The sequence below is a fragment of the Electrona antarctica genome, assembly GCF_951216825.1.
Source record: "Electrona antarctica genome assembly, chromosome: 9".
NCBI lineage: Eukaryota > Metazoa > Chordata > Actinopteri > Myctophiformes > Myctophidae > Electrona > Electrona antarctica.
The window spans coordinates 19,027,235-19,050,514 of record NC_136790.1 but is presented as its reverse complement, the minus strand read 5'-3'; the positions used below and the strand labels follow the sequence as shown (position 1 = coordinate 19,050,514).

General features: G+C 45.0%; 1 protein-coding gene across 2 annotated transcripts in view; it reads right to left on the bottom strand.

Annotated features, from left to right (window-relative positions):
- Window positions 1-21,481: 21,481 nt before the first annotated feature.
- slc2a9l2 (solute carrier family 2 member 9, like 2) overlaps window positions 21,482-23,280 on the bottom strand; it is a 249,194-nt gene continuing 247,395 nt past the window's right edge. For both annotated transcript variants that reach the window (XM_079511357.1, XM_079511356.1), the window contains exon 13: window positions 21,482-22,318. In XM_079511357.1, coding sequence (XP_079367483.1) covers window positions 22,052-22,318 — 267 coding nt within the window. In that variant the 3' untranslated portion in view covers window positions 21,482-22,051. The remainder of the gene's footprint in view (window positions 22,319-23,280) is intronic.

Here is a 23,280-nt window from a genome sequence, read left to right as displayed (position 1 = left end):
CCGGCCACGTGTAGGTCAGAAACCTCACCACAGTCTTAACCGGCCACGTGTAGGTCAGAAACCTCACCACAGTCTTAACCGGCCACGTGTAGGTCAGAAACCTCACCACAGTCTTAACCGGCCACGTGTAGGTCAGACCCTCACCACAGTCTTAACCGGCCACGTGTAGGTCAGACCCTCACCACAGTCTTAACCGGCCACATGTAGGTCAGAAACCTCACCACAGTCTTAACCGGCCACGTGTAGGTCAGAAACCTCACCACAGTCTTAACCGGCCACGTGTAGGTCAGAAACCTCACCACAGTCTTAACCGGCCACGTGTAGGTCAGAAACCTCACCACAGTCTTAACCGGCCACGTGTAGGTCAGAAACCTCACCACAGTCTTAACCGGCCACGTGTAGGTCAGAAACCTCACCACAGTCTTAACCGGCCACGTAGGTCGGACTAACAGGATGTCGGACTCCACTTGTTGTTCTTTACAGGATCTAAATGTCTCAATAGAAGAGCACTGCAGTGCAGGGAGACCAAATACAACCACCACAGTTGTGTTAGTTTGTGTGTAGACGATTTGTGTGAAAATATAGCTTTAAGTACTAACTTTATTTTTAAGTTCACAATGTTTCTACTGGTAAGAGCCTCGGCTCTTTACCAGGCTTTCATTTTCGTCGGCGCAAAAAATGAAAGCCTGGAGGAACGCATTTGGCCGCTCTGGTCCAGAAGTGGGAGTCCTTACGGGTGGGCGTCGCTCCAAATGATGTGACGTAGTGCTGCACTGGGGGGGGGGGGGGGGGAGAGGAGGGGGGAGAGGGTGACTGACAGATCGGTGGCATCTAATCAGGGCGTGCGCAAATCTCTGCCGCGACCCGCCCCTCTAGCCCATTTTGACCTGAGATCAGATTCTAAAAATGTCTTCTACATCCTGACAGTTTTCTGAAAAAGCTGTTTCTATGTCAGTGGTTCTTCGATTTTTCAAAAATAGCAGACCTACAAGCTCGTAGCGCGCCACTCGGTGTGCTATATAAATAAAGGTTGATTTGATTTGACCACCTTGGTGCAAGGAGCAAAAACCATTGCCATTTATCTTCATAAAATGCAAGCACAAACAAACAAGAAAAGCAAGGCCATTTATACAAAACAATTTGAAATGTTGCACTCCATCTCACAAACAAGGCGCGGTGTGGCACTCATCATCATAAGCAAGTTGTGATGCAGCACTCATCTCATAGAAAACACAGATATTATTCATGCACCTGGAGCTCAGAGCTCTACACATCAGAAGTTTGTGACATGAGTCATCAGTCTGAAGTTCTATTCAATTGATTCAATTGCAGCAGCATTGTACAAGAGTGAATATGTCACGCGCACTAAACTCCTTATAGGACCATTTTGCCAAGGTCTCTGCTGCTTTGTTGAACAGAACAAGAAGCTGTTCAATAAACCAAAAAAGCTGTGATATTCTGACTCATTTCTTTTTGAGCATGTAGACCGCCCAATATATTGTATGTTTGATGCTGTTTCTCCAGTTATATAACTATACTCCCCCCTCATTTATTCCCTTAACGAGTGGTGTAAGGTAACTACCGATATGTAGCCTACATGTACTCAAGTACTGTACAATTTTGAGATATATTTTTTTACTTTACTGGAGTATTTACAATTTTCAATACTTCAGTACGTTTACTCCACTGCATCTCAAATATTGTAGATTTGACATTATTTGAAAACTTTACTAGTTACTTGTAAGATATTACAAAACATACATTAACCACTTCAAACCTTTAGACTAGATGATATTCTACAAGCTCACAATGCAATTATTATTTTTATTTATGATACAGTACCTTGTGAAACGGGACATTCTGCATAATGAGTACTTTGTACGTTGGGAGGGTGACTGAAACACATTTAAACCTTGTGAATAAACTTGTGTTACCTGTTACCTATCCACTTCGGCCTTCACAGAGTGCTTCCACTTTTCATGGTCAGCTGCTGCAGTCCTCACTTCAGACCATGATTTCCATCCTGTTTCTCAACGGTGCGCCTCCAGGTGGTCTTTGGTCTTCCTTTTCTTCGTTTCCCTTATGGTGCCCATGTCATTGCTATGAATTTTATTTATGTAGCACTTTTCCAAATAGGGGTGTGCTGAAATATCGATATGGCGATATATATCGATACGTCCTCCCGCGATAAATAATCGATATTGATTATTAAAATATCGATATAAAAAAAAAACACTATTAATTTAGTGTTTGAGTGGTGCAACCACTATAGACAGCTGTGTGTGTCCCTCCTTGTGTCCGAGCACAGTTCCAAGTTCCAAGTATTTTGTAGTTGCAGATATCGTGATATATCGTTGATGACATTTCATACAATATATTGATATATCGCAAATATCGCAATATATTGAATATCGTGATATTATCGTTATCGAGGGCCTAATATCGCGATATATATTGTATCGTGAGGTACCCATATCGTCCCACCCCTATTTCCAAACATAGAGTTATGCTATGTTGCAGTCGTTGTTGTGGTCCTGTCCTTGCTTTTGACACTCTACTCCTCAGGTCCTTCATGCCACCTCCCTCTGCAAACTGTGGCAGTGAAAAAGTGAAAGAAACATGAAAAAAACTTGAAAAATCTCAAGACGTACTGACACGATGATGCAACACTGGTCTCAAGATGGGGTTTGAACTCACTCATTGTCACTGCTTTATGTCCCTCATCCTTTATTATGCGCTTCTTGCATCACTTCTTTGCCAAAATGTTGGGTGATGTGATGCCATGCTCTGTTTCACTAGGAAAGACCAAGCATCAGACATAGGAACCCCTCTATAGGTTGTTTATCGAATAGACGTGGAGTGGTCGTTTATGGGCGCGTCGCATGCGGAGCATGGAACGTGCGGCATAAACGGCCACGGCATGAAAAGACATTGGGGAAGCCAGCATGGTCTAAGGTCATCGCCACATGCAAGCGTGTATAGTGTGCGGCTTAGATGGCCAGGGGGGCGGGGAATGCCATTAAAGGTGCCGGCATGTGTGCGGCTTAGGTGGTCAGGGCACAAATGACATGTGGGGTGCCGGCGTGATCATCCAAGGGCATCACTACATGCGAACATGTAGCATGCAGCTTGGATTGTCGGGTCGGGGGGAGGATGCCATTAGAGGTGCCAGCATGAACATCTAAGGTCATCACTGCACGAAGCGTGTAGCGTGTGGCTTAGATGGTCAGGGGCACGAATGACACCGGAGGTGCAGGCTTGGTCATCTAAGGTCATCACCACGCGCAAGCGTGCAGTGTGTGGCTTAGATGTTGAAGAGCACGGGACGTGGGCGGCAGTGGGATTAGGGGGTTCGAGGGGGTGTGGACCCAGATACTTTGGCTTAGGGGTCGAGGCAAGAGCCTGTGCGACAGTGTAGAAACCCCCTCTGGAACCTGCAGAGAAGATAGAAGTAGAAGAGAAAAGGGAATGAGGGAGGGTTACTGGAAACTAGCACGCCGCCATTTTTTAAACTTGCGTTTAAATACCCCCAGTGATTGGTGAGGTAGGAGTGGCCGGCCTGGTTGGAGGTGGGTGAGTGGTTGGCATGGGTGGCACAGGGTGGAGTTGACGGTGGCTGGTGAGTTGTGCTTGGTTGTCTTCTGCTTGGTCAAACCTCCCGAACCGCAGTTGTTCCAACTCCATTTAAAGATGGAGTGCCACGATTTTTTTCCACCGATGGGTGGTGATCCACCTGAACTGAAGCCGCACCCACAGCTGTAGTTGTATGATAAAGGGGGAGGGGTTAGGGGAGGGGCTGATAGTGTGATGTCACTATATTACTGGTTATTTCATTGGCCCGTTTGACTGTCAAGGGTTCAGCCTCCAGGAAGAAACCCTAAATACAAAGTGAATACACCATTGCACATAAAAACGACTCCAGGGTGTCTAATGAAGTACTGTCACCTCATAGACACATGAAAAACTGGAAAAATAAATTTTTTCATGCAGGATCCAGTTTAATCATCTAAAACAGGGGTCTTCAACAGGGGGTCTGGGGTCCCTAGGGGGTCCTCACAGTACGTTTTAACAACGGGCGAGCATCGGCCGACACATCGCCCAATCGCCCGAAAAGATGAATTATTTTGTATCTTTTCGGGTGACATTGCTCCGCCCACTTTTCAACCATCACCTGTTCGCCTGCTATCGCCGGTATAGTCGCCAGGTCCCCATAGACAAATAATGCACTTCCGGAAAATTCGTCTGGCTGTCGCCCGCTGTTAAAACGTACTGTCAGAGGCGGCCGCCAAGTCTTTGTATGATAGGATCATTATTTTATTTGTATTTTTTTAGGAGCTCCAGCCCCTGCCTATTTCTAGCTTTTAGTGTGTGTCCAGTGTCACGGTGGGACTCAGGAGATGTAGGACCCAAATGCAGAACAGACTGGTCAAAGGCAGGAGGTCAAATGCAGAGGGATTTATTAACCCAAAACTCAGGATAACATAGAATACACATAGGACTGGAAACACTACTTACAGAACACCATAACAACATTTAAGATCTGGCAGGGGACACAAGGAACTGAGGGTTTAAGTAGACACAGGATAACAATACACAGGTGAACAGACCTAACAATCAACACAGGGATAGGCTGGGAGACTAACAGGACACAGGAGGAGAAAACTAGTAATCACAGGGAGGTGAGACAAGACAGGAAACAGTAACAAGAGAAAACAACAAACACTAGGACATCACTACATAATAAAAGTGTGCAACAGACTGATAACGTGACAGTACCTCCCCCCAAGGAATGGATCCCAGACATTCCAACAACAAAACAAAAACAAAAATCACAGAATACTTAGTAGGGTGGGTGGAGGGGAGTCGGAAGGAGGGTTCAGGGACTACAGAAAATACTGGTAGGACAAAAGCAAAGAAAACAGATCTACAAGCTCAAAACAAGTTGGGACAAAACACTGGAAATACTTAGGGCAAGACAAGGGCAAGACATACTAGGGCATGGGCATACTAGGGCAAGACAAAAAGTTAAACACAGGGGTCCCCAAAACAAACAGATTAACTGATAGGGAGACACACAGACAAACATGCAGGCAGACACACAGTCAGACAGGCCGACAGACATACAGACAACCAGGTTGAGAAAAGGTGAGAAAGACCGAGGTACAGACAAGTGAACAAACAGATGGGTAGGCAGGCAGACAAACAGGCGACATTACATAGAGACAAGTAGGTAGATAGGTCAGAAAGAATACTGGAGGACCGGGGAGTAGACTGACAAACAAAAAGGCTGGCAGACAGACTGGCACTCACGCAGGCAGACAAACAATTAGGTGGGGCGGGGGGTCTGGGAGGACTAGCAAACTGGGGAAAGTGAGAGCTAGGTACCTGAGAAACAGGAGGACTGATACATTGAGGAACATGGGAGTTTGTGACCTTCAGAACAGGGGGGCTAGGGGCAGGGCTCGGAACATGACTAAGAACAGGAGTACATATAGGATTAGGTGAGGGCTGAAAGTCATTAATACAGACTGCTGAAGAGGGCTTAGGTTGAACGGCGATGATCTCAGGTGGGTCATCAGCAGAGATGGCGGGTTGATGGTCTGTAGTGCCACTGGGCTGCAGCACAGTCTCTGTGGCACCGAGCTGAAGTACTGCCTCTGTGATACTGGGTGGAGCCTCTGTGTCGCTGGGCGACAGAGGGGGCTCCTGGACATTGGAAAACGTGGGCTCTGGAGAGCTGAGTAGCGTCGGTTTAGGAGCGCCGAGCAGAGCGGGTTCTGAAGTGCCGAGCAGAGCAGGTTCTGAAGCGCCGAGCAGAGAAGGTTCTGAAGCGCCGAGCAGAGAAGGTTCTGAAGCCCTGGGCGGTGAGGGACGCTGGTGGCGCCGGGAACGGCGACGACCAGGCCTCTTGCGGCAACCCAACTGGGCATCAGGCGTGGTGTCTAGCAGCTGCTCTGTATAGGTAGGAATCTTAACCTTGCTACTAAAATAGTGCAGCAGGCTCACTGATTCCGTCTTCAGTGGGGAAGACTTGGGGCAGGCAGGCTGCAGGATCATGACCCCGAGTCGGACAGGAGGAGCAGACTGGGAAGCAGGGGTAACAGGGGTGGAATGACGAAACCCTTTTAACCTCTCACAGACAATGTTGAGATGAGGCACAAAGTGGCTCACCCACGGCCGCTCCCGGAACCATAGCTGCTGGGTCGAAATCCTTCTTTCAATGTCAGCACGCTGATTGGGAGCCGAGGTGATGAGGGAAGAAACTGCATTCTCAAATTCATCCACCTTTAGCTGAAACTGTTTCTGTTCTGCTGGGTCCATCTTTTGGCCAGATCTTACTGTCACGGTGGGACTCAGGAGATGTAGGACCCAAATGCAGAACAGACTGGTCAAAGGCAGGAGGTCAAATGCAGAGGGATTTATTAACCCAAAACTCAGGATAACATAGAATACACATAGGACTGGAAACACTACTTACAGAACACCATAACAACATTTAAGATCTGGCAGGGGACACAAGGAACTGAGGGTTTAAGTAGACACAGGATAACAATACACAGGTGAACAGACCTAACAATCAACACAGGGATAGGCTGGGAGACTAACAGGACACAGGAGGAGAAAACTAGTAATCACAGGGAGGTGAGACAAGACAGGAAACAGTAACAAGAGAAAACAACAAACACTAGGACATCACTACATAATAAAAGTGTGCAACAGACTGATAACGTGACATCCAGAAACTTTGTCCTACACTCTGTTAATGTGCCTGCCTTTACCGTTCATTTGTATGCGTGGATGTGATGGATTCATAACTCCGGTGGTTTGCGGAGTCTTGTTAAGCCAAAAAGCCATGATGAAACATGCAGGACACACTGGTTAAACATGAGGGACACAGACAGAATTACTCAGATTAGACTCAATTACTTTTAGCTTACAGCATTAGTTCAAGGTTCAAAAATAATGAACCAATTAAGTCTGTAAGAATGGAGCAGGGTGCAAGAATGTAATTGAGCTTGTGGGATGTGAGCAATTTACACCCACTGCACGAGGCTGACTGTCTTCACACCACACAATGATGGAAGAAGTAGTACTTTTTTTCTTTTTCTTTTTTACACATACAAAGTCTTGTATTCAAAATTTACTTGAATAAAAGTGCAAAAGTATTGGCATCAAAATATAGCCTATAAGAACTAAAAGTAAAAGTTAACATTATGCTGAAAGTCCCATTTCACAAGTTTAGAAAATAGCAGACTGTAGATGGGATATTTTCAAGTAGCCAAAGTTTAAATAGTGCTATAGGCTATTTGTTCAAAGAATTGTAGTGGAGAAAATGAGACCTACAGTACAATATTTGCCTCTGAGATGTACAGTAGTGGAGTAGAAGTAAAAGTATTGAAAATTGTAAAGTAAAAATGCTTCAAAGTTTATACTTAAAGTACTGTACTTGAGTAAATGTACTTTCAGTGGCTCAGGGGTAGAGTGGCCGGTAGAGCAGCCAGATGTGAACCGTGAGGTTCCCAGTTTGATCCCGGGCTCCCCCAGAGTAGTGTGTCGAAGTGTCCTTGAGCAAGAATCTAGACCCCTACTAGCCTTGCATGTTTTCCTCCGCCATCGCTGTATGAATGGGTGAACGTAACGCACAATCTATGTAAAGCGTATGGCTAAAAGCACCATTTATTTTCCACCACTGACACGTACTATACACAATGTGACAGGCCACGAGTTCACTCTGTATGTCGACACCGAGTCTAATTTATACTCTGTACATGTCAGGAACACCTCAGTATTTGGACCCGTATGCAGAATAACCCAGGCAACAACGACTTGCACTCAAGCACTTTTATTTGAACTCAGAAAACCCTCCCAGGGCATATATAACATAAAGTCCCACTCTTGGGAAACACAGTGTTATAATCGAGCAACCTAACCAATAACACAGAGTCACTAATATACCTCCATGCTCATTAACCAAAGTCTCTTCAGCTTAGAAGCGCAGGTGGACACAGTCTCACAATCAGCCAGGGGAAGGGAGGCAACAGAGGGGCAAGGGTAGGGGCGGCGGTCCAGGCGTGGTACGTCCTAGGACAGGACGTGACAGTACATCTCTCTTTACTCAGGTTTCTGATAAACCTTTAGCATTTTCTTTGTAAGACAGTTAGATGATAGAGTGACAAATATATCAGCAATAGCCCCCTCTTTTCTGAGACAAAAACACATTCCCTCAGTGCATTGTAATGAGCTTGAGGGCTATCAAGGGACGATGACAAAAGGAATCAAGGTCATTCTGCTCTGCATAATTCATTATGTCCTTATTCTCTCCCCTCTCACAAACTGGCTGTTTTCAGTGAGATTACACAAATCTCCGTCTGTCTGTTTCTTTCTCTTTTCCTCTCTTTCTCTACACTCAAAGTCACAAAGACACGCTCATAAAAGACATGTACTCTCCCAGTGTTCTCCTGATGGTGTCTAAAACCATTTGTGTAGCTATTACTCAAGTACCGCACTCATGTACCCTATTGTTCTGAATATAGACTACGTTTTGGAAATATCCTGAAAAACGTGGTCATATTATAATCGGGGACTAGACTATTTGACATTCAATGTTCTTTTTCTAATGAGTCTTGAAAAATGGGGGTCGTCTTATAATTAGAGTCGTCTTATATTCGGCGCAATACGGTACATAAAGTGCAAATATCTTGAAAGAACCTTGAGGCTTCAGTCTCTCTGTAAAATAGTTGAAATTATCCCATTTTTATTTTATTTTTTACTTTACTAGAGTATTTCCAATGTTCAGTATTTCTACTCCACTACATTTCATTTCTATAGTGTAGTTGCTTATTTGGGCTTATTTCTACATTTGTACACACAGTAGTTGCTTATTTGGGCTTGCTTCCTAATGTTGTTTAAACCAGTGGTTCGGTTCCAACATTTTTTCTACGTCAAGGTCCCCAAAATAAATATGTAATTGTCCACAGACCTCCATCTGAAAACATTTTGTACCAAAAATATTCAAAATATTTTTCATTAAAATCTTATGATCTTATGACACTGGACTAAAAAGAGGGAGCTGCTCCTTCAGGCGAATCGGTAGCCTCTTTAACCCAACAGGTCCGATCCAACAGGTCCGATCTGTTCTATGGTAAATGGTGCATTTATACAGCGCCTTACACAGATTGTGCATTCACCCATACACATTCATACACAGATGGCGGTGGAAACCATGCAAGGCACCAACCAGCACATCAGGAGCAATTAGGGGTTCAGTGTCTTGCTCAAGGACACTTGACACTAACTCTGGGGGAGCTTGGGTTTGAGCTGGCTACCTTGCGGTTGCCATCCAGCCACTCTACCCCTGAGCCACCGCCACCACCACCACCACATTCTATGTCAGTGGTTCTAAAACGTTCTAACCTCAAGGACCCCCATAATTATATACTATATTTGGCCATGGACCCCTACCTCAAAATATTTTGTTCCAGGGACCCCCAGAATTAAGTTAAAAATGTTCACTCTAAAAAAAGATATATATTCAAAGATTTGCACACATTTTATACATTTTCTCAAAAATTGATACAAGCGCATAGCATATCTAAACATTTTGAATAGCCAAAATGTACAATAATGGTTCAAATCTGAAATCAGAAGCCGAAGTCGGTTTTAATGGGTTAATAGAACAGCAGACAGAGAAGCCCCCCCATCACCCAATCACTGCAGTAGGTTATAAAGTGCAAATATCTTGAAAGAACCTTGAGGCTTCAGTCTCTCTGTAACATAGTTGAAATTATCCCAGTCGCCTTTCAATGAATCAATCAAATCCCTATCCAGCTGCACCCACACACAGTAGTTGGCCTATCAGGGGATTGATATAGCGCAAGGCTGCATTCAGCCACACATCCCTGGGGAGGCAATCTGAGGAGAAGGTTATTTTTCTTTTTTTTAGTTGGTAGATATTTTCTTTTGCCTTTATTGACAGAATACAACATCCTGAGGGAACAGGGAATAAGATGTGGGGGGGGGGTGATGCGCAGCAAAGGACGTCGGGATCGGGACTTGAACTCGCGACACGCTGTCAGGCTGGATAGGTGCCCAGACGGCTACGCCAGCCACCCGGCCCAGGAGGAGAAGGTTCTGTTTGCATACTGCAGACAACAGGTTGTTACTTTGGAGTCAGTGGTGTCTCTCTGTAATATCATAAACAATAAAGACAGATAAATACTAGCTATGATGGCAGAGCCAATACATAACTGATGTACACAGTACAATTACGTCAATTTAACTGACAATGAAAATCTGAGCTGTAAATAAGGAAGTTAAGTCGGCAGTGCACATGCCTGAAACCGGTCTTGGATCGCTGAAGAAGGAAAGGCAATTTTTTAAATTTATGATACAGTATGGTTTGATATCAATGAAAAGGACCTAAAGACATGTATACACATCCAAGGCACCCCGTGGTTAGGATTCTAAAGACGTGTATACACGTCATTAGCATAATTTGTGTTAAGTACAGTGTTTTATTTTATTCAAATGCATTGTTTCAGTTTACAAAGGAAGTGACCTCTGCCCTTGCTCCACTGCTTCCGTGCGGTGTGGTGGGACTGCATGCACTGTGGGATATAATATAGTTTCTTAGTGGTGTGTAATAAATGTATATTAAACTCTGACACTACTATGCTATTTTAGATATTTTGTGAATAGTGGTATTTGGTATAGCAGGCCTGTGTGCACCCTATGACCCTACCTTCATTACCGGAGGAGAATAACCCCAAAGTAGCACTCTATAAATTTGTAATCTCAAAGTAACCTTAATTGCCTTTAGTGACCTGTCTCCACCAGGCCGTTGGCATGGGGAGAGAGTATGTTTTGCACTCCGTCCGTCCGTCCGTGTCAGTCCGTGTGTCCGTCTGTGGACATCTAATCTCCTGCACCGTTGGCTTGATCGCAGCCATACTCTGCACACACACTCCCTGAATGCCACAGCTGAACCTCTGCCCCAAGGTTTTCACATTGGCCTCTTATAGCGCCATCAGGAGGCCGCTTGGTGTAAAAAAAAAATGAGAGTACACCTACAGATTTTGTCCAAACATCACGCAAATTGGCACACAGTCTCTCTAGAGCCATTCAACAAAACAGGTCTTTCAGATTTTTCAGACTCCATCCTGATTGGCTAATATTGGCTTCCAAAGTTCGCAGGAGTGCTCAGTTTCAAACAAAATGCCGCAAATCATGACCACATCGTGTGATTTCCGTGAAATTGTGCACGCACATTGCCACTAGGCCGAGGAAGAAATGCCACTGGAACATTTTCAACTCAGCCTCATGGTGGCGCTATAACTGGCCAATTAGTGTTTTTACCTCTAACTGCATGGATCTGTGTAAAACTTTGTACTGTATGCACACTCCCTAGAGGCCAAGGAAAAACCTTTGCCTGGAATTTTCCACATCTGCTCTTTATAGCGCCACCAGGAGGCCGACATATGTAAAACACATTTTCTAATATTACTCCTTCAGATTGTATCCAAATTTCACGCAAATCGGTTCACATGCTCTCCATAGTCATGTGATTTCTCATAATCTATCCTGATAGGCTACGATTGGCTTCTAAAGTTTTCAGGAGTAGCCCGCTTTGTACCCATTTCATACTAATCGCCACAACTCCTCAACGCAGCGTCCGATTGTGGTGAAACTGTGCATGCATATTCCCACTAGGCTGAGGAAGAAATGCCACTTTACAGTTTTCAAATCAGCGTCATGGTGACGCTACAATAGGCCAAGTCACGTCACACACACGCACGCATGTCAGTGTTTAGAACCATATGATGTAATTCAAATATAGTAATATTCCACTCTCATATTTTATAACACTCTTAGAATACTCTTATCTAACACTCTTTCAAACACAACTTGTTTAAAAACATTTAACAGTCAGTGCAGGCATCTCATGGCCATGGCATTAAGGCTGTCGCCACCAGTTGGCCTTCATGCCCCTCAAAAAATGAGATGCCCTGAGGCCATATAGTGCCCTGCTGTGCCCTGGTTTTAGCCTTTTCTCCTCTGACTCTTTACTGTGGATACTTATTTTATTTTCTCTTTAGGCCAGACAATTTTGTTGATATTCTGAAGTCTTAAGTCCCCATTTTGATGCCAGACAATTTTTGTTGAGATACTGAAGTCTTAACTCCCCTTGACTCCTCATCTCCATCTTCAAACCAGTCACTGATTAGTCCAAGGCTGTGCATGTATTAACTTACGACTGAGGCGTTTGTAATAATATTGGTAATTTGTGACATTATTTTGTGGAATTAATTTCATTCATTGATTGTCATACTATATTAATAATAAAAAATATTCCTTAAAGTAATAGGACGCTTTGGTAGAGTTTGGGTTTTGCAGTTACCTTGTTGGTTGTATATGAGCAGGAAGCACCTGAGAGAGGGGGAGATAGAGAGAGAGAGAGAGAGAGAGAGAGAGAGAGAAGAGAGAGAGAGAGAGAGAGAGAGAGAGAGAGAGAGAGAGAGAGAGAGAGAGAGTGCATCGATCACCTGCCAAGGAAGCACTTTCCCCTCAGATCAGCTATTTTCAAAAGGCTGTAATATAGGGCTGAAGAGGAACTGTATGTTTAGTAATAATAATAATCAGTAAATGTACTACTTTCCACCACTGATTAATGGCAGGGAGTGTGGGCAAAAGTCTGTTGAATAGAGGGTATGCGTGTGACATCATCATCATACCCGGAAGTAATGCGGGAACGCCTACTGAGAGTCAAAAAACTACTTTCTGGCCTTGACAGCCCCATACATCCAAACAGCAAAGTCCTATTTCATTGCATTAAACAACATTAAACTACGTTAAACTCACTGTACCACTCACGTTGCCACTTGATCTGCCATTCACTTTATGCATGCGCATAGCCTCTATAGAGGGACACTGATATTGACATTTGTGTGGCTTTCTTCCCTCTTCACAATCCCCTCATTGTCTTCACCAGGCCGAATTTAGGCATGGGGGGAGAGTATGTTTTGCACTCCGTCCATCCGTCTGTGTGTCCGTCTGTGGACAGCAAATCTCTGGCACCGTTGGCTTGATCACAGCCACACTCTGCACACACACTGAACCTCTTTCACATTGGTCTGTTATAGCGCCACCAGGAGGCCGCTTTTTGTAAAACACATTTTTTGACAGTACACCTACAGATTTTGTCCTAACATCACGCAAATTGGTACACAGTCTTTCTATAGCCATTAAATGAAACGTGTCTTTATGATTTTTCAAACTCCATCCATTGGCTTCAATGTTCGCAGGAGTGCTCCGTTTCGAACAAAATGCCGCAAATTATGAACACATTGTGTAATTTCCGTGAAATCTTGCACGCACGTTCCCACTAGGCCGAGGAAGAAATGCCACTTGAGAATTTTCAACTCAGCCTCATGGTGGCGCTCTAACTGGCCGATTCGTGTTTTTATCTATAACTGCACCGATCTGTGTAAAACCTTGTATGCACACTCCCTAGAGGTCAAGGAAAACCCTTTGCCTGGAAATGGTCACATCCGCTCTTTATAGCGCCACGAGGAGGCAGACATATGTAAAACACATTTTTTAATATTACTCCTTCAGATTTTATCTAAATTTCACGCAAATCGGTACACATGATCTCTACAGTTCCGAATTGCATTTCCAAGCTGTTGTGTTTTAAACGTGTTATGTGCATTGTTTTATTGGTTTTATTCTTTTAATTGGGTTTTTTTCTAATAAAGTTGTCTTTTTTTGTTCCCCCCCCCCTGGCCCCCACAAGTGTCATGAAAAGCGCTATATAAATACAGTCATGTGATCAAGACGGGTTTGTTTGATTTCTTATATTCCATCCTGATTGACTAAGATTGGCTTCCAAAGTTTTCAGGAGTAGCCCGTTTTGTACAAAATGCCGGAACTCATCCACACAGTGTCCGATAGTGTCCTGTCCACGCATATTCCCACTAGGCTGAGGAAGAAATGGCACTTGACATTTTTCAAATCAGCCTCATGGTGGCGCTTTAACAGGCCGAGTCAAGTCTTTACATATAACTGCACCGATCTGGGTGAAACGTTTTATGCACACTCCCTACCCTACAGCCCACAAGGAAAAACGTCTGGCCTGCATTTTTCAATTCTGCCTTTCCGAGCGCCACCAGGAGGCCCATTTATTTGTTGTTTTTTTATTAAAAACACTGGGCTCACATACCTCCTGGACTACATCAAGGAAGCTTACAGAGAAGGGACATGGTCATGTGACTGGGCTGCGCCATGACACTTTCATGGATGCTTTCATGGGAGGCAAATCACGCACCGAAAGTTTAATGAATACATGGCAGTGAATGGAGCCGGCTGGACCAGCCTGTGAACAAAAAATATTTCTGAACAATTCAGACCTTTGTCATATAATCGGTTCAGGAATATAAAAGAAGACATATCACAGGTTGTTTTCTAATCACTTGCTGCCAGACACTCACGATACTTCAGAAAGGTACTTTTTGCTCTTTATAAAATGACACAGTGTACACATCGAAAAGCAACACAGCAGACAATAATGTGTTATATGTCTTCTGTTATTTTCCAGAAGCGATTACTTTACAAAAGGTCTGAGTCATTAGTGTTTGCTCATGAGCTGGTCACTGGGCTCTTACTAGCCTGGGGTCCACCTATGCTTTCTATGGCATCATAGGCAGCTCCCGGCAGGATCCGCCGGGAGAAACTAGACACAGCTGCGCGACATGAGACTAATTAATTAGAGCGACAGAGAGAGAGAGGAGTGTGTGTGTGTACGGGTGTGCTTGTGTGTGTCAATTTAACAAGGTGCAGACGATCAGAAATCAGCAGAGAGTGATCGACGTTTGCACTACTGTATGCCGAATTGAAGTGGACTCGGTCCCAGACTTTTTTTTTTCTCCCTGGAAATAAAAACGTCTGGGTTTCCGAGGCTAGGCTCTTACTGACTCCAATGCATTCCACCAAACTTCCAGTTTTAGTTTGGCTCCCAGGAAAGCGGCCATGAAAGTGTCATGGCGCAGCCCAGTCACGTGACCATGTCTGTCCCTTCCTTCTGTAAGCTTCCTTGGAGTACATGTTGTCTCAGTAAGACAGCCCTCCCCCTATCCACAAGGATGAGCACTGCACCAAACATTATGGGAATTGTACACCTGTCGTTTTTGGGCGGCAGTGGGTCAGGGGTAGAGTGGCCGGATGGTAACTGCAAGGTCGCTAGTTCGAACCCGGGCTCCCCCAGAGTTAGTGTCGAAGTGTCCTTGAGCAAGACACTGAACCCCTAATTGCTCCTGATGTGCTGGTTGGTACCTTGCATGGTTTCCGCTGCCATCAGTATATGAATGGGTGAATGTAATGCACAATCTCTGTAAAGCGCCTTGGATAAAGGCGCTATATAAATGCACCATTTACCATTTGTTTTTGGGGGTTTTTTTAACCTGAAAGAAATCTACCCACCACATGTCCCCCTAGGGGCTCCGTAATAATGACATGCCCAGAGGAACACTGTAAGTGGTTAAAGGCCAAACATTATTTTATTCATAAGCACGTCTGACAGGGGTGGACTGGCCACAGGACGTATAGGGTATATTCCCGGTGGGCCGCGACCGTAGGGGGCCGCTCAAGTTATGATATGATAAAAAAATAAAAATTGACAGGCAGGCAGGCCAATAGGCGGCAGGCCACCGGGAAAGGTCCCAGTGGTCCCGCGGACCAGTTCGGGCCTGCTGCCATTCTGCCAGTGCCATGATGATAATTTCACTGTACCTGTATCAGTGAGTGACAAATAAACCCTCTTCTATCTTGAATCCCTTTGCCAGCATCATTCTTGTGAGAGCAACAAAGGGCTGTGTAGTTGTCTGTTAGTTTGTATCATTTATGTTGTTCTGTAAAAGTGGTTGTGGTGGGCTGGTCTGGGCCAAATTCGCGTGAAAATGACCGGGCCGAATTTTTGTCCCAGTCCAGTCCAGACTGATGTTGTCCCTACGGGGCAGTGTTGATTTTGTCGACTAATACTATGACAAAAAAATCGTCGACTACCTTTTTTCACTGGCGAAAACTAAATGGAAACTAAGGGCGCGTTCGGAAATAGCGCACTGAGCACTGTGCAATGCAAACTAATAGGCGAGTGCGCTCCCGGTGCGCATTTCCGAACTAAATGAAAAGTAAGCTATGATGACTAAAACTAAGACTAAATATATTGACAATTTCGTAAACAAATAAAAACCAGACTAAAATGTTAGGAAGGGACTATAGTGGATAAGGGATCCAGTATAAGTCATTTTGCACTTGGTTGCATGCTGAAAATAGCCGATCTATACAATCAGTTCAGTATCCCGCCAAAATACATTTTAGTCGACTAAATCAACTGTAGATTTAGTCAACTAAAATCCTATGATATTTAGTCGACTAACATGTGATAAGGGGGAGGGGTGCATGCGTGCGTGCATATGTTTGTTATTTATTAAAAAAAAAGAAAACATGGTAACAAGCCCCAAGCCCCCACAATCAGGCTTGGTGCAATATGTTAAAGTTCTTGTGAACATTTCAACAGTTTCCCAATAGTTTGAGTTGTTTGGTACAAATACTGTCTCCTCTCAGGCTCTGCAGGGTAAACTATCTCTTAGAATAGGTTCAGTAGAGATAAGTCTCATACCAGGTTGAGTGAGTCTTTGCAGTCTGTTTCATCTGTATTCCAATTTCAACAAATCCCAAGTGGGCAGCGACAACTCTTCGACGCTAAAGTAACAAAGTCCATGCAACTCCGGAACACTTTGGCTAAACTTTTTAGTTTAGCCATATGAGCTGGAATCCAAATAACTGCCAATCAGCCACGGTAATCAATTTAACAAACCTGTGTTCTTTCCAAAGTCTTTTAATAGAATTAAGCACAAGGCACCCCGATGCTTATGTCTCAAAAGCCATTTATGTCAGGTGTCCACACCGCTTACTGGCGTTATGTGCACAGCAACCCCTTAATGCGCGGTATCATGTCTCTGCATAATGGTAAGGCAATTAAACAACTCCTTGTGAGGGAAAGAGGGTGTCAAACAATAAGATCAAGTGTACCAATGGCGTTGAATCTCTATGCCTAATACAATTACTCTCACAGAGGCAGCCACCAGATGCCCTTCCTGTGATCTATCTTCATTAATTAATGCTATCACATGGAGGGATTCCTCAACAGAAACATTTACACAGAGCCATATGCTTGTATCGGCTATTTTACAGTTACATAATTATGTTGACGCATTTTTATTATTTATTATGGACCCCGGAGGTTGCATGGGGCTGGATTTGGTGATGAACTGTACAGTGGTTCCCTAACTTTTTCATGTCAAGACCCCCAGGACCCCCAAATTGACACTAATTAGCCTGCAGACCCCCATTTGAAAAGATATGCCAGGGACCCCCATAAGAGAACATTTGTACAGCTCCAGCAGTGATTCTCAACCCATTTAATTTCAAGGACCCCAGTTTGACATGCATACGGACCCCCATTTAATGGCATTTCTATCTCTGGGACCCCCAATTTAAATTGTAAAATCAATGTTAATCAATGTTAATTTAGTGTACAAATTTGTACACTCTCTGAGTTACAGACTCATAAGGGTCCATTTGGTTCCAAACTATCATTTAGCTGGGGACCCCCTGGAACTCCCTCAAGGACCCCTGGGGGTCTCCGGACCCCACTTTGGGGAACCACTGCTGTACAGGATATTGATATTGTATTGTGTCATAACCCCATCATTGATGTTTTGAAATGATTATGCACAACACAAACACCACTGCACTTTAAACTTTAGAGGTTGCAAACCTGCAGTCATACAGGTGTTCTATTCAGCCACGCAATGTTCTCAATGCTGCATTAAACACTGGCTGCTGCTGGCTGCCTCTCATGGAGGACTTTGGGTGATTTATGAGCATTAACCGCAGAGCTTATGACATATATGCATGCATTAACAATGGTTATAGCCCCAAGTCCCCTTACATCAAGGTTAATGACCCTGTGTTCAGACGCACGCACGCACGCACGCACGCACGCACGCACGCACGCACGCACGCACGCACACACGCTAATAAAAATTTATGACCAGAAGGAGGAATATCAAAAGTGAACTTTGACAGCACATTTTGAATTAGTTCTAGTCAGTGGCAGAGTTAGGGATGTGGAGGCGCTCTAGGCGAACCCTAGAATGAGGCCCCTTCACGTGTGCACGCAATTGTTTTGCATTAACAGTTTATTTATACTTAAAAAGGCCCCGACTGTTGAGGCCCCAGGCGGTCGCCTGACCGCCTGACCGCCTGACCTGAGGTTTTAGTTAGTTTAGTTTTAGTTGACAAACTATAAGAAGGCTATGCAGCCTTAATCAGAGCATGCTGAAGGCTGCATAGCCCAAACGCGTAAGCGTTCTTTTTTGGTGTGTGCCAATAAAGAAATGGAAATGTGAGTACTTTGTCCGCCATTTATTACATTTTTGGATGTGCTACCTTTTTGGAATTTTTTAATTCCTATCTTTTGATGTATACTGGATTTGGGTTTAGCACTCCACTGAAAACCATTGTTTCTCATTTAGCCTTTTGTTCATGTTTCAACATGTTCAATTGAAAGTGGATAGGGTGGGGCACGGTGGCACAGTCGGTAGTGCTGTCGCCTCACAGTGGGGCACGGTGGCACAGTCGGTAGTGCTGTGGCTTCACAGTGGGGCACGGTGGCACAGTCGGTAGTGCTGTGGCTTCACAGTGGGGCACGGTGGCACAGTCGGTAGTGCTGTCACCTCACAGTGGGGCACGGTGGCACAGTCGGTAGTGCTGTGGCTTCACAGTGGGGCACGGTGGCACAGTCGGTAGTGCTGTCGCCTCACAGTGGAGCACGGTGGCACAGTCGGTAGTGCTGTCGCCTCACAGTGGGGCACGGTGGCACAGTCGGTAGTGCTGTCGCCTCACAGTGGAGCACGGTGGCACAGTCGGTAGTGCTGTCGCCTCACAGCTAGAAGGTCCTGGGTTTGATTCCGGCTAGGGACGCTGTGGGCGCTGGGGGCGTGCTCTCTCCTCCGCGTCATCAGTGCCCATACCCGAGGTTGGGTTGGCGAAAGGGCCCTTCTGTGTGGAGTTTGCATGTTCTCCCCGTGCCCCCTAGGGTAGGTACCCTCACAAAAAACATGCAGTAATCCTGGTCTCTAAACTATCCCTGGCCAGCCGGGGCACCTGATGAAGGGGAAAGGAACTGGTTGGAATAACGTGTTCCTTCCACGCGCTACGTCCAACCATGGGGGAAACTCCCCCCTGTCAGGTAAAGGAGCGACTTGGACACTCATGCATGAAGGAAGCATGAGTTCAAGTCAGTTGCTCTCCCCAGGTTGGCGGAGGGTGTGTAGAGCCCAGGATCACAATTAGATAATTGACACAGGGGTGAAAAATGGGTTACAAAATCGTGGGATAAAAATGATTTTAAAAAAAATTAAGTGGATAGGGGTTATCTTTCACAGCAAAATGATGCCAGAACGCGTTTGACACAACCACTTTGAAATTCAAAGGGATCATTTTAGAGCTCCTGGGAAGTGGAGGAATGAACTAAAGATTTTTCATTCCAAATTTTGGATTTTCTTGCTTTCACTCAAATCATTGCTTCTGGAGCTCCCTGGCACAAGATGAGATGGGGGTCCGCTAGGCTGGCTAGGCCGCTGGCTGGCTAGGCCGCTAGGCTTGGCTGCCTGATGACATGGATTCACTCACCCGTCCGGTGGAATGTTTGGCAATGCCAGGCTAGGGGTCCACTGCAGCCAAATACATTTAATGTTGGGGATCCTTGAATAAAAGTGTAAATAAATATGTGCCATTTTGGGGGTCCTTGACATGAAAAAGTTAGAAAACCACTGCACTAAGATCTATACTTTGACTCAAGCACCAGGGTTGAGTAGCCTATACTTTGTGACTTTGCCCACCACAAATCTCTATTGCAGCTGCAGAGCACAGCACACTGTGTGTGAGCCCCGAGTCTGATGCTCAGAGCCTGCTGTGTCCTCCGGCTGCATGCAGCCATCTGGTGAAGAAGTGACATGGCCTTCATTTCAATTTGGAGAAACTCTAAAACAAACTGTCCCAGTCTGCTTCACTGGGATATCTCTATGCCTATATTAATTATTTCGTTCCCGCTAGGGGACGTCATATCCCAGGTCCGTATATATACGGACCCCAATGTATACTCTATATAGCCTAATGGTTGAGTCCCACGGCAGCTTTTAACATTGGTCCGGTTGCTATGGCAACGCCCCACCGCTCCAGCTATGGGATTGGGGGCAGGGGGGCCGGGCAAACTCCGACTCTTAAAGTGAACGCGTGATGGCACCTGGAACTGGGATTTATGCTAACAGCTAGCCGCAATAAAAGAGTTAAGAACCTAACCCAGACACTATACAGCTAGAAGACTATAGTACATAATCGCTAACACAGCATGGTCCTCGACCTGTGAGTTGTAGCGTTGTGAGTTTATAGAGCTGCTATTTTCACAATATTTCTTAGAGGTGTGCACTGGCACTACCCATTTGATTACGGTTCACCAGGTAATTCAATTCAATTATACGATGCATTTGCAAAGCATCACACTTTTCTATGTTACTGCACAAGATGGCAAAAAACAAGTAGGCAGATATACAGAACATATTTTATTTAGAATTATATTATACTGTTTATACTATTATGTACAGTATTATAAATATATTAGAATTATATATTACCAGTAAGACGTCTGGGGGCGAGGTCGCGAGCACGCATCCGCCCTGGGTGACAGCAGACTGCTGGGCGAGCGTTGGTGCTTTGGCATGGGGGGTAAGATCTTAATTTTCGCGCCTGTTGAGAACGGCTGCCGTTATTAGTGCAGCCGGCTGCCAGGTGTAACTGCACTAATAACTTTGGGGCAGGCCCATCTAAAGTTTGAATGGACAGTTATCAGTCAAAAGGGAGACATCGAAGAGGAAGGATGGATGGGGAAGGATCAACATATGGAATGTCAAAACAGGTCAGCTCCATATATGGAGATCTAAGGGTTTGAGGTTTGAGGTGAGATGTAGAGTTGCTGGCCAATATTGATGACATACATGGGCTTAATATTGTTGACATCAGCGATCTCCATCCCTGATGATGTCACGTGATGTCACGTGCCCGACCAACACACACTGACGGGAAATGTGCGATTCCCTAGTTAACTGCGACCTTCGGTCGCAATATATATTTTTTGAATTTAAATGATGTCATATTGCTGCGCTGAATTGCATTGCTGCACGGCCGAATCGCGATGCATTGTTGAATCGATTACTTTTGACACCACTAATATACATCAGTGTGGAACCGAGTGAAACAAAATGTAATGCCTTAAGTCCTAAATGTCATGCGCTTGTCTCAATGCTTACATATGATTATTTTCATATGTAATGTATTTTATTTGAAAAAGTTGAGAATCACTGACATATATTAATGTACACAGGCACACACACCATACACATACAAAAACTATGTACATGGTCTACATCAGCTGTATAAAACATAATGACAGACATTAAGGCAAGGGTTATACATTGAAAAAACAATGCCTATGTTACACATTAAGATGACCATTGATCTCAGTCATTAAATAAATAGACTATGTAAAAAAGGAAATGTTTTAAAACCTTTTAAAAATGTTTTGAATGTCTTTTTTGTGTGCAACAATTTCCCAAAACAGCCGATCTGCAAGAACACTTGTAGATAGTAGGCTATTTTAAAAAAAACAAAAAAACAACAACATTTTTGATAATGTTTTTGAAATTTTTCAGCTACTAATGTTCATGATGTGAAACGTCACCGCCTGGCATCAAGGCCTGGCATCAAAGACTGGCATCAAAAGCCTGGCATCAAAGCCATGGGGCATCAAGGCCTGACGTCAAAGCCTGACGTCAAAGCCTGGCAGCAGTGGCAGTGCCAGCAGCAGCTATAGGATTCCAACCCTGTCTCCGGACCAGACGACACATACAGCAGTGTCTTCTTCTTTTCCTCTCCGTCAGAAGGAACTCTCCATCTCCACGATGTCGGCGGCGCCGTCTTTTCCTCCCTCCTCACTCGGCTCCTCCTTGCCGGGCTTGATGGACAGCACCGACTCCATCTCCTGGACGGGCGGCGGCACCGGGATCTTGTTCATCTTGGCGAAGCTCTGGCTGATGTCCATGAATGTCTTGTTCTTGGTCTCGGGCAGGATGGCGTACAGGTAGACGGCGCCCACCACGCAGAACACCATGAACACCAGGAAGGCGTAGGTCTCCCAAGCCTCCTGAACAGATAGAAAAAAATGAAGAAGAAATAAGTGGGATGCACACGTAGATTAGACACACCAACGGACCGACATGGGAAATAACGGTCAGACATGCGCTGCTCCCATCCTTGCGGTTAGTGTTTGAGGTAGGTTGTCTATTTAATGACAGTCGGACCAATAGTATGTCTAAAGCCTGTACCCGAAATAAGTATAAAGTAAGTAAGTATACTGCAGGTCAGAGAGGCTTATTGCCCGTCAAGAGCGTGAGAGGTCTATCCCCGGTTCTCAATGCGCTAGAGCGACCACTGGTTTTCAACCTATGGTGATGATCTTCTGCTGCATTAAGCGGTGAATGATCTTCATCGGAAATATTTTCTGTTGAATCAGGTGCTGACTAATCATCTTCGGAGGTTCCACGGGCCTCAGATCAAAATCAGGTTGAATGTGTTTATCTCACCTTCAAATTAAGCTCAAAATCAATACCAGAGAGAAATGGCTAATATACGATGTAGTTATAGCTTGCTGGCAATTGCACGCACGCACGCACGCACGCACGCACGCACGCACGCACGCACGCACGCACGCACGCACGCACGCACGCACGCACGCACGCACGCACGCACGCACGCACGCACGCACGCACGCACGCACGCACGCACGCACGCACGCACGCACGCACGCACGCACGCACGCACACACACACACACACACACACACACACACACACACACACACACACACACACACACACACACACACACACACACACACACACACACACACACACACACACACACACACACACACGCGGGGAGCGTTCGCGGCTAATTATTTCGAATTGTCCATCTGTGCCCCTCTGGACAAAGATGTTTGCATATGACTTACTCTGTTGTAAAAAGTCTGAAGTTGAGCTTTATCTTCTACCAAAACAAACAGTAGTGTCACGTCCACTGTTGCATGCATCTGCTGTCGTGGCATAG